At 34.4% G+C, this 12,935-nt stretch overlaps 1 protein-coding gene and 1 long non-coding RNA gene across 2 annotated transcripts in view; both read left to right on the forward strand.

Annotated features, from left to right (window-relative positions):
* LOC309615187 overlaps positions 1-12,935 on the forward strand; it is a 571,459-nt gene that overhangs the window by 234,563 nt on the left and 323,961 nt on the right. The gene's annotated exons all lie outside the window — the stretch shown is intronic.
* The window catches only part of EIF3E (eukaryotic translation initiation factor 3 subunit E), a 51,724-nt gene that overhangs the window by 34,430 nt on the left and 4,359 nt on the right, over positions 1-12,935 (forward strand). The window contains exon 10 of the mRNA XM_082364385.1: positions 1,015-1,124. Within this exon, the coding sequence (XP_082220511.1) occupies positions 1,015-1,124 (110 nt within the window). The remainder of the gene's footprint in view (positions 1-1,014; positions 1,125-12,935) is intronic.

Raw genomic sequence — 12,935 nt, forward strand, 5'->3', positions numbered from 1 at the left:
TATATGGAATTTTCCATCACAACTGTAATTCCAGTGTGTTACATAAGCAGGCCTATCTTCAGAATTTTTCTGATGATTGTATTTATCATTTGCTATAAATCAGTCAAGCTAAGAGTTTGAATTTTTTAACTACAATGTTTTCTGTTAGTTGGTAGAAACTAAAGTTCTGTGAGAGCAACTGAAAGAGTTAGATTTATGGTTTTTTTGAATAACTTAGTTCGCAAGTTTTGAGAAACTAAGAATTTACCTGTTAAAGGCATTTACCAAATCTACAAGTTACTAGCTGTCAGTTTCATTTTTGAACCCAGATATTAGCACAAAAATGGGAAGAGTTTGTTGAAGGACTTAAGATCTTATTTGTCTAAGGAAAAGGAAATTATGTAAGTATACCTTTAGAGGTGATTTTCAAACATTGGACAAAATTAGAATCCAGTTTAATAACTTGTGTACTTGCAGTCAAACGTGACATTATTAAATATTGGTGTATATTGTAATACTAAGTATCTAGGTCTTGCCAAGGCAGTGGGGCACTTAGTTGCTATTCTTGAAGTTAGAATATTCTCTTCTAAGTATGATACCATCTGTGGAATAGGTGCCACCCTTTGAATTTTTTTCTTTTGTAGATTTTCAAGTCTACTTACTATCACAAAAATATGCATATCTTTAGTCCATTCATAACTATTTTAAATAGCTGGAAATATGTTATCTACAGAGCATTTATGTAGGATAGAGACAGGACAAAGCTGCTTTGTCACAAGATTGCTCAAGTCATCAATGGAACAAGGAAACGTTGCAGTTCTTAGTTCTTTTTCCTGTAGCATTCGTTTACTTCTTGGTTAAATTGTTAGAGACTTGAATATAGTGTTCTAGAAAGTGCTGTGGTGTACAGCTTGTGATAGATGAGAGAATTATAGTGAATGGAATAATGGAGTAAAGCACAAAGTATTTGTGACAAATTTTTCAAAATTGCTTGTCAGCACCGTTAATTTTTTCTTTTATATTTTATACGCATAGGTGCTAGTGAATGATTTCTTCTTGGTGGCTTGTCTTGAGGATTTCATTGAAAATGCCCGTCTCTTCATATTTGAGACTTTTTGTCGCATCCATCAATGTATCAGCATTAAGTAAGAACACTCTGATTTGATTTGTATTTTCTACTTCTAAATTCCTGTAAATTTTCATTTATTGTAAAGTTATACTTAATAGGATTCCAGTTAATTGGATTTTTATTTTATTTCTCTTTGCTTTAGAAGAAAAAGGAAACATTGTCCTAGTAATTTATTAAAAATCCTAGCTTTTGTTTGAATTCCGGGGTGCTACAGTCCTTCTTTATCTTCTTTAGTTTCCATGTGTGTGGGAAAGCATGATTTTTGAAAATGATAACTTCAAGGCAGTATTATGATTGTCAGTTACCTTTTTAAAGAGTTACCTTTTAAAATAATACTATTATACCATTACGTAGGGAGAAAAGAGCAGTGACCAGTTTTAGAATGGTTTTTAACAGGGGTTCAAATAAGGAGTTAGTCCTTAGTAAATTGGAAATGCTGTTGAAAAGACCACATTTGGTAATCATTTCAGTTAATTGAATTTGTTTTATTTAATTATGTATTTGAATTCTCATATAGTAAACTCTTGTGACATCCTAAAATGTTGAAACACGGAAAAATTATGGTGGATTTCAGTTGGAATTTTCTCTTGTGTGAGGAAATTATTAGGAAAAAATTGTGAAACTTACATAACCTATTAGAAACTAATTTTACATATTAGAATTTGAAAAATAACAGTGCTCTTTGGCCACAGATGAAGTCGAACGGTAAATGCTCCTTAATGTTTAAAAACTTACTACTTTTATGTTTGCCTCTTAGGAATTGTATGTAGACCAAAGTTTTTCTTTAGTGCCGTTTGTTTTTGCTAAGGCATCCATAGTTGCTTGCCTAATTTTAGTGGATTGTCACTGAAGTGGTTGCTGAGAGTTAGAATTACAGTGTGAGCGTGAGGCTTTTTCTATGGGAGTTGAAGCCTTGACCTGTTTTAGTAGTACTTTAGCTAGCAGACATATAATTTTAAAAATCTGATTCTCTTAAAGAATACATGGAAATTCCTAAAATGTCATTCGTTGTGAAATGCAATATTATGTATATGAGTTTACATATTTATGTATACATACATGCAGATAAAATAAGAGCCCCTTCACCTTGTTTAGCTTGTACCTCTATTCAGCTTTCCTCCTGACTCTATGGAACCATACGACTCTGACTCTGTAAACCCAATTTTACAAAACACTGGTTCAGTACAACTCCTTTGTTTTGTAACTCCCTGTTTATAGCTGAGAAACTGAAGACTCAGAGACATTAAGCAGCTTAGGGCTTATTTAATGAAAGAGCCTGAGCTAATAGCTCTCTGACATTCATTGTCTTCACCCTCATTATAAATTCTTTCTTTTTCATTGTGAGCAATTGATATTTTTAGAAACAGCAGATTTAGACTAATTTGTCATTCGTGTATCACTTGAACCAGAGGATAAAGATGGAAACCATAAGACAGTGTTTAATTTTTTTGTGCAAAATCTGTAGAATTTTGATTTTTATTTTACAAAGAGATTCCCTGAAGCAACTGCGAACTTTCTGCGTCACATTTTCTGTGTATGCTATGCTATGCTGTGTAATAAATAGGGCTACTATGCTGTTCCATTTAGGGTGATAATTCCAAAGCACATCAGGATTGAGAACCATTGCATCAGGTCACCAGTTTTTTTTAGGCACATAATTAGAGCATGCTAGGGTAATGAAGTGGAAAACCAGTAATTTAATATTTTTAGTATATAATGAATTAAGAAGGTAGAGGCAGAGCATAAAGTATAGCTTCACGTGAACAAAGAAATAATTCTTTTTAGAATAACAGTGAGATCTCAGGTTGTAAGGTTTAGGGGGTGATAGTGGAGAGTATGTGGCCAATAGGCTCAGTCCAGGGAGCTACTCTTCTTCACGTTTTTAGAGCTGCTTTAGTGGGTTAGGAATATGGCTGAAAATTATGTTAAGCATCTAAGTTGGGCTTTTATAAGTACAACAAATGTCTTAATTCAGACCCCGAGGACTTGGAATCCATGATAATGACCAAAATAGCTAATGTTTACCTTCAAACAATCCATAGAAAAAATTATTGTTCTCTAGTCCAGAGGTTTTTAAACCTAGCTGTACATCAGAATCATCTGGAGAACTTAAAACACCACCAACAACTTAAACTTAAGAAGAATAGATTTTCTGGCTTTACCCCAGACCTTCTGAATCAGAATCTCTGGATTCAAGGCTTGAGAATCTGGTTTAAAACTTCCCAGGTCCATCCCCTAAAAAACTGAAACATTCTCAGGGTGGGGAGGGGGAGATCTCAGCATCTGTATTTTTCAAAGCTCCTCTAAGTAACTCTGATGCAAAACTTCTTTTTTTAAATTACGCTTCTTATTTTGAGATGATAATAGATTGACCTTCAGTTGTAAGAAATAATGAAGAGATCCCCTATGCCCTTTACACAGTTTCCTTCAATGGTAACATTTTGTAAGCCATAGTAAAATATCACAGCCATCATTATTGTTGTTGATATATTCAGATACAGAACATTTCTGTCACCACAAGGATTCCTCAAATTGCTCTTTTATAGCCATACCCACTTCCCTCCCACTTCTCTTTAACCCCTGGCAACCACTCATCTGTTCTTCATTTCTGTAATTTTGTCATTTCAAGAATGTGCAAAATTTTTAAAAAGATAGTGTTCAGCTTTCTTTTTTTAAATACGATTTGCTTTTATTTATTTTTATTTTTATTTATTTTTGGCTGTGTTGGGTCTTCGTTGCTGCGCGGGGGCTTTCTCTAGTTGTGGCAAGCGAGGGCTACTCTTTGTTGCGGTGCACAGGCTTCTCATTGTGGTGGCTTCTCTTGTTGCAGAGCACGGGCTCTAGGCACACGGGCTTCAGTAGTTGTGGCTCATGGGGCTCTAGAGCGCAGGCTCAGTAGTTGTGGCGCATGGGCTTTGTTGCTCCACGGCATGTGGGATCTTCCCAGACCACGGCTCGAACCCGTGTCCCCTGCATTGGCAGGCAGATTCTTAACCACTGCGCCACCAGGGAAGCCCAGTGTTCAGCTTTCTAAAGAGGATAAATACATATGATATACATTAAGATGTAATTAGTTAAGAGCAGTGTTGTTAAGAAGTTAAGTACAGTTGTTGAAGAAGAAAATATTACAGATGTGAATGAGTGCCTCTTGGAGCATAGCCTTAGAGCTTAAAATCCAGAGGAAGAAACAGATATTAAATAAAGATAAGATTACAAGTTAAGATAGGCATTTTGAAAAAAAAAATACAGAGTAATTAGAATGACTTGGACATTATTTGTATATTGAAAAATCAGAGAAGTAATTTGGATTGAAGTTTCAGTGGACTCTGATAATTCTCTAAATGGGATATATTTAAGTAGACTCTACTACCATATATTAATTATGACAAATTACTCCATTCACTAGTTTATGCTGGCCTATCTCTGCTGCTAATTAATTTAAAGTTATTTGATATTCGATCTTTTTTAGCATTGGGTGGGGAAGATTTGTCTCTGTCTTCCTTTCTGTCCCCCAGCAGACGCATATCACATGCTATTCAGTATTATAAAACGCATGGTTGTTTATTAAATAACTCTTTCCATTTGTGATTTGGAACATTCTCTGTTAATAGGATTCTTCACTAAGTGGCTGTAAGCACATGTGATAGTCTTATCTTTGTAAAAATGCATATTAAGAATGTTTTTATCAGTTTATATACAACCCTATAGATTTGTAGGATAACTTTCGAATCTGTTTACCATAAAGTATGCAACATCTGTCAAAAAAGATTACTGTGGTGGGATTTAATTTAGTATAGCCGAATAGTTTATCAGATATGGTGTGTGTCTGAAATTTAAAAGCTGTTCTAGAATAACTCTTGGACCAGTTTTCAATTGTAGATAAAAGCAAAGTATGGAAGTAATATTTTGAATGTGTATGATAAACATTTTGGAGCATACATTAATATAATTTCCCTATGGGGGTTAGTTTTGGCTTTTCACAAAAATATGTATTTGCCAACTGCTCTTGCATTTAAGTTATGAAGTCATTCTACTTTGCTGATTTTATTAAGTAACATTTTAGATCTTAATATTTTTCTTAAAGTTTTTATTACCATGTAGCAATTTGTATTCTTAATTATACTTCCTGATGTTAGAAATAAAAAGGTGCGTTTCCAGATGGAGATTAAATAGTTTTAACAACCATTATCACTGCACTTCTGTGTTAACTATAAAGTAATATACTGTCTTTTTATCAGAAGTTTCTTTTTTTTTTAATTTATTTTATTTTTTTTAATTTTGGGCTGCGTTGGGTCTTCATTGCTGAACACGGGCTTTTTTCTGGTTGCAGTGAACAGGGGCTACACTTCGTTGTGGTGCGCAGGCTTCTCATTGTGGTGGCTTCTCTTGTTGGGAGCATGGGCTCTAGGCTCGCGGGCTTCAGTAGTTGTGGTGCACGGGCTTAGTTGCTCCGCGACATGTGGGATCTTCCCGGACCAGGGCTCAAACCCGTGTCTCCTGCATTGGCAGGCGGATTCTTAACCACTGTACCACCAGGGAAACTCTATACTGTCATTTTTGACTAATGCGATGTTGCAAAATTCAGTGAGAATTTACATTTGTCACACACAGAATTTAGCATTTTCTCAGTTTTCTCCTGGTTTCTTTCCCCTGTTTCCTCCTAATCTTACAGTTAAACACAATTTACACTTAACACTTATTCTTTAATTAGTTGTCATAGCATACAGTTATAAAAGTCTGGTGCTCTTTGGATATGCTAAATAACCACAGTCTTCAGGGAAAAGCAGGCCAGAGGTTTCCATAGCTTAATGCTAAAGTCAATACTATTTGAAATAAATTGTGCTTATCAAGTAAAATTTGGAAAGTCAGGTTATTTAAACAGGTAATTCATATGCCTGTGAAATGCTGGACCCCAAATCCTTATTTGTTAAGATACATTAGGGCAGGGGCTATGGGAGGGTTCAGAAAAGGGAGACTGTCTAAAAGATTAGTCATTGAAAACCTGATAGACAATCAGCCTAGAGTTAATGAAAGCCTAATTAGTTCTCTAGATTTAGATTTATATATTTTATGTGCTTAAGCGGGACCACTGGTCTTAATTACTTCCCAGAAAGATAAGTATCTGGTTTTGTGCTAAGAGTCTTGAATATGTTTTATTAATGAAATTGAATAGAGAATGAAATACTTATTTTTTCTATGCCTTGAAATAGCACTTAGGATTCTATTTTTTCCCCCCAAAGGAATGATTTATATTTTTATTTAGTCAAAGTTACTAAGCTTTTCCTTTATGGTACTGGATTTTGTATTTTATTTAAAAATTCTTTCTCATAATAGGTTTATATGCTATTTATATGTTTTCTTATAGGACCTTTATGGCTTTATTTCTTCTGTTTGAATCCATCAGTGATTTATTTGGGAATAGAGAGTAGCTCCCCCACCCCCCAACCCCCAATAGCTAGCCAACATGATTTATTGAAAAACTGTCCTTCCCCCCACTTATTTGAAATGCCACCCATATCACATTTTAAATTCTCATTTATATATGGGACTTTTTCTGAACTCTTTAATCTTTTATAAATTGTGTGTTGATTTCTGAACTTAGCACCAAATACGTGCTAAGTTAACTTAGTACCTTTTTTCAAATAAGGTAGATCTATGGTATGTTTTAGTATTCAGTATTTATTTTCCATGTAATTGATAATTGCCACTTTTCCCTCATTTGCTTCATTGTTCTTCTTAATCTCTTTTTCTTTAATTCTACTTCAGATTCTTTGCCAATTTATAAATCTCTTCTGAAAATTGATTATTTTATTAGTTTTATCTTCCTCAAAAAAATCTGGACTTGTTGCTCTTTCTGCCAGATGCATATTTATCTCTCTTTGTCATTTGTTCTGGGGATTTCCTTAGCTTGTCTACTATTGATAGCGCTCCAGTTTCTTGGACATTATGCCTTCCTTCTTGGTTTATTATCATATTTGGTAATTATCATATTCTTCAGTGGATTTATAAGGAAGGGTACTTAGGAGGTAAATTTTTTCACATCTAAAATTGTGTATTTGACTCTCATACTTCAGTAGTGGTATTGCTAGGCATGGTATTCTCACTTGAAAACTACTTCAGAATTTTGAAGACGTGATTCTCTTGCTTTCTAGCTTTTGTTGTAGAAGTCAGAAGCCATTTTTATTCCTCATCTTTTATACAGGTGTTTTGTTTTCCTGTCTAGAAATGTGGGGGGAAGAAGCTTTTTTTTTTTTGCTCTGAAATTTTACAATGATATGCCTTAGTTTAGGTCTGTTTTAATTCTTCATATAGGACCTTTTTAATTTGGAAGCTCATGCTCTCCAGTTCTGGGAAATTTTCTTGAATTATTTCTTTCTTCTTTATGTTCACTGTTTATTGTTTCTGGAACTTCTATTGTTCAGGTATTAGACCTGCTGGACCAGGCTTCCAATTTTCTTATCATTTCTCTATTTTCCATCACTTTGTCTTTGTGTTCCACACTCTGGGATATTTTCTCAACATCTTTCAAATCTTCTGTAGATTAAAAACAACAAATCTCTAATGTTATTCTTTAATTTCCAAGAGCCCTCTGTCACTTTTTTCTCTGAATATTTTTCCTTTATAGCATTCTGTTCTTATTTTATGAATGCAATACTACAGTGGTTTTTAATTTTGCTAAGGATATTAATGATAGTTTTTGTTGTTTTAGTTTTCTTTTTTTTAAATTGAGATATAATTAACATATAACAAAACATTACATTAGTTTCAGGTGTATAACATAATGATTTGATATTTTTATATATTGTGAAATGATCACCATAATAACTGTAGTTAGCATTCATCGCCACACATAGTTGCAAATTTTTTTTTCTTGTGATGAGATTTACTCTAAACTATAGTCACCATGCTGTACATTATATCCCATGACTTACTTATTTTGTAACTGGAAGTTTGTACCTTTTGACCCTTCACCCAGTCCCCGCCCCCTCCCCAATCTCTTCTCTGTATCTACGAGCATTTTTTGTTTTAGATTCCACGTATAAATGAGATCATATGGTATTTGTCTTTTTCTGTCTGACTTAATTCACTTGGCATAATGCCCTCAAGTTCTTTCCATGTTGTCACAAATGGCAAGGTTTCATTCTTTTAATGGTTGAATAATATTCCTCTGTGTGTGTGTGTGTGTGTGTGTGTGTGTGTGTATCACATTTTGTTCATCCATTCATCCATTGATGGTCACTTAGGTTGCTTTTGTGTCTTGGCTGTTGTAAGTAATACTGCAGTGAACATGGGTTTAGGTATATCTTTTCAAGTTAGTGTTTTCATTTCCTTCGGATAAATATTCATAAGTGGAATTGCTGGATCATATGATAGTTCTATTTTTAATTGTTTGAGGAACTAGCATACTGTCTTCCATAGTGGCTGTACCAATTTACTTTACCACCAGCAGTGCACAAGTGTTCCCCTTTCTCCACATTCTTGCTAACACTTATTTCTTATCTTTTTGGTAATAGCCATTCTGACAGGTGTGAGAGATCTCATTATAGTTTTGATTTGCATTTCTTTGATGATTAGTGATGCTGAGCACCTTTTCACGTACCTCTTGGCTATCTGTATGTCTTCCTTGGAAAAATATTCAGATCCTCTGCCCATTTTTAAATCAAATTACTTGTTGTTTTGATATTGAGTTATATGTGTTCCTTCTGTATTTTGGGTATTAACCCCTTAAATACATGGTTTGCAATATTTCTCCCATTTGGTAGGTTGCCTTTTCTTCTCATTGATGGTTTCCTTTACTGTGCAAGGGTTTTTTAGTTTGATGTTTATTTTTGCTTTTGTTGCCTTTGTTTTGGGGTTTGTTTTTGGTATCAGGTCCAAAAAATCATCACCAAGACTTATGTCAAGGAACTTACTACCTGTGTTTTTTTTGTTTTTTTTTTAAGGAGTTTTATGGTTTCAGGTCTTAATGTTCAAGTCTTTAATTCATTTTGAGTTAATTTTTGTATATGGTGTGAGATTGTGGTCCAGTTTCATTTGTTTGCATGTAGCTGTCCAGTTTTCCCAACACCATTTTGTTGAAGAGACTGTTCTTTTCCCATCGTATATTCTTGCCTCCTTTGTCATAAATAACTTAATGCTTGGGTTTGAGCTCTCTACTGTGTTCCATGGATCTCTGTGTTTGTTTTTATGCCAGTAGCATACTGTTTTGATTACTGTATCTTTGTGATATAGTTTGAAGTCAAGGTGTGTGACACCTCCAGCTTTGTTCTTCTTTCTCAAGATTGCTTGGGCTACTCGGGGTCTTATGTATTACTGACTTAACATATTCAATATCATGTTGTTGTGTCACTTGAGCAGGAGAGCTCTTCAACTAAAAGATGGGAATAAGGGATTTACACAAAATATTTAAAATGTCTTTTTAATTTATCTTATTGAAGTATAGTTGATTTATAGTGTTGTGTTAATTTCTGCTGTATAGCAAAGTGATTCAGTTATATGTATATATATTCTTTTTTATATTTCTTTCCATTATGGTTTACTACAGGATATTGGATATAGTTCCCTGTGCTATACAGTAGGACCTTGTTGTTTATCCATTCTATATATAATAGTTTGCATCTGCTAATCCCAAACTCCCAATCCATCCCTCCCCCAGCCCTCCTCTACCTCAGCAACCACAAGTCTGTTCCCTGTCCTTGAGTCTGTTTCTGTTTCGTAGATAAGTTCATTTGTGTCATATTTTAGATTCCACATATAAGTGGTATTGTGTGGTATTTGTCTTTCTCTGTCTGACTGACTTCACTTAGTATGATATCTCCAGGTCCATCCATGTTGCTACAGATGGCATATTTCATTCTTTTTTATGGCTGAGTAGTATTCCTTTGTGTATATATACCACATCTTCTTTATCCATTCATCTGTCATTGGACATTTGGGTTGTTTCCATGTTTTGGCTATTGTGAATAGTATTGCTGCTGTGAACATAGGGGTGCGTGTATCTTTTTGAATTATGGTTTTGTCCGTATATATACCCAGGAGTGGGATTGCTGGATCATATGGCAGCTCTTGTTCATTTTTTGAGGAACCTTCATACTGTTTTCTCTAGTGGCTGCACCAATTTACATTCCCACCAACAGTGTAGGAGGGTTCCCTTTTCTCCACACCCTCTCCAGCATTTGTTATTTGTAGACTTTTTAGTGATGGCCATTCTGACTGATGTGAGGTGGTACCTCCTTGCAGTTTTGATTTGCATTTCTCTAATAATTAGCAATGTTGAGCATCTTTTCATAGGCCTATTGGCCATCTCTGCATGTCTTCTTTGGAGAAATGTCTGTTTAGGTCTTCTGCCCATTTTTTCGACTAGGTTGTTTGTTGTTGTTGTTGTTATTGAGTTGTATGAGCTGTTTGTATATTTTGGAAATTAATCCCTTGTTGGTCGCATCATTTGCAAATATTTTCTCCTAGTCAGTAGGTTGTCTTTTTGTTTTGTTTATGGTTTCCTTTGCTGTGCAAAAGCTTATGTTTGATTAGGTTCCATTTGTTTTTTTGTTTGTTTGTTTGTTTTTTGCTTTTATTGCTATTGCCTTGGGAGACTGACCTAAGAAAACATTGGTATGATTTATGTCAGAGAATGTTTTGCCTATGTTCTCTTCTGGGAGTTTTATGGTATCATGTCTTAAATATAAGTCTTTAAGCCTAAAATATCTTCTTTAAGCTGCCTACTGACAGGGTTGAGATTTTTAGTGTAACCTAAGTAATCTGGAAGTTATTTTTGAGTTTGAAACCTAGATTGAATTAGGTATTTTTCTCAGAAATTCTGCCTTTTGATACGTTTTGTCTTTTAATTTATTGATAAACTGAATTATTTTAAAAACAAAATTAACATAGTGTAGGATAGCTTAAGGCAAGTTTTTGTTTTTTTAAGCTTTAATAGGATATTAAATTTTTATTTTTAAACCTTTACTAATTTTTTCATAAAATCAGTAGAATGTAAGAAAATTGTGGACTTTTGAGGATTTCTCTCTATTATTTAATTACTTTTACTGTGTATATTTTCCTTTTACTTGAAAGAAACTGGATTATTGCCATGTTCTCGTACTTATTCTCAGAGTGATTGGTAGCCTAGATAACCTGAGATACCATCAATAATTTACTAATACTTCTCGGACCTTATTTCAAGTTTTTCTTTGACTTGATTTAAAAATCAAGGATCAACAAGCACATTGCAAAACAGTAAATCCCCAAAGTGGGATTATGGGTCAGAGTATGCAGGCATTTGTGGGTCTTTATGCATGTTGCCAGATTGCTCTAGCCATGATGGAATATGAGACTTAGAATATGTATGTAAAGAAAGAAGAGGGATGGAAAGAAAATTCTAGGTAAAGTTATACAGCATAGAATTTTCTTTCTTTTATCTTAAAATTTGACCTTAAATATTTGTTTACTTAAACTGTCCTCAGACTTCCAGACTGGAACTGGTTAAACCCTTTTGCATTCACATAGCTCCTTCCACTTTTTCATCCTTCCACTTAGAATAGTTTATATATTTGGGGTATTAGGTGATTGTCCCCTACTTCCCAGTCTACAGCTTTAAACTTTATGAAAGTGGGGAGCAGACTGTATGTTGTCACAAACATCTAACATAGTTCATATTTTGTTGAATGAATGATTTGGTTGGTGTGTGGTATTCATGAGGAAGAATAAGAGAAGGCTGGAAAGTTAAATTGTAGCTAAATTGTAGAGAACCGTGAAAGAGAAACTTGGAAGTTTGAATTTTTTTGTTTTGGTAGAAGGGCTCTATTAAAGTTTTGAAAGGAATTTAGGAATAAACTGGTAGTCGGATTTTAGGACTAAGCTGACAACTATGTAAAGTAGATTAAGGAGAGACTCGAGGTAGATTAGTTAGAAAATTAGGAAATAGTAATGGAGCCCTAGGGTAGTGACTAGGGTAGGAATCAGACAATAAATATTTATTTAATTGCCTCCTGTATACTGGGCATTGTGCTAATTGCTGGATATATAGCACTGAACAAAGAAGCTATGATGCATGCTCTTGGGGTACATGTACAGTCTATCATGAAAGCAGATACTCAATAAAACAACTACAGCTCTATGAATGCTCTGAAAAAAATAGGGGGCCATGAAAGCATCAAACATCTGTCATGATTGGCAGAGGTGTCTTGGAAGGCTGATGAGGGTGCTGTTTTAGCTGATACCCACGTAACACATAGCTTAGTGAAGAAAAAGGTGGATTAGCGTTTTAGGCAGAAGGCACAGCATGTGCAGAGGTCCTGAAGTGGTTAAAAACATGGTATGTTTAATGAACAGAGAGGTTTAGTCTGGTTGGTGAAGAGGAGAGTCTTTCAAGATGAGAGTAGTTTGGTAGGGAACTTAGATTAGAGGCAGTGGTTAAAGAGATAATTGATAGGACTTCTCAGTTTGATATAGGCAGCAAGAAGAGGAATCTGATCAATAACTTAGGCTTGAGACTGAATGTTTCATTATAATTTTAATTATGTAAACAGCCTCCATAAACAGGTTCTATGTTATAATTTTTAAAAATCTGTATAAAACCAACTATACACAGTTAGTAGCTACTAGGAATGACATGTCTGTTTTGAAAAGCAGTATATAGAGATCTTGAAGATTGGAGTTTTAATATATTCAGTATAAATTGTTTTCATTTGTGCTTTTCAGAGTAAAATGGTCTTGGCCTCACTTTAAAGAGTTGTATTTTGGGGGAATGCAGGAGACATACAAAAGAGAAATTGTTACAGGAGTTGATAAAATAATATCTTTTGGAAAATATGTTCTTTACCTTTAGAGT

The sequence above is a fragment of the Balaenoptera borealis genome, assembly GCF_965194805.1.
Source record: "Balaenoptera borealis genome assembly, chromosome: 17".
Lineage (NCBI taxonomy): Eukaryota > Metazoa > Chordata > Mammalia > Artiodactyla > Balaenopteridae > Balaenoptera > Balaenoptera borealis.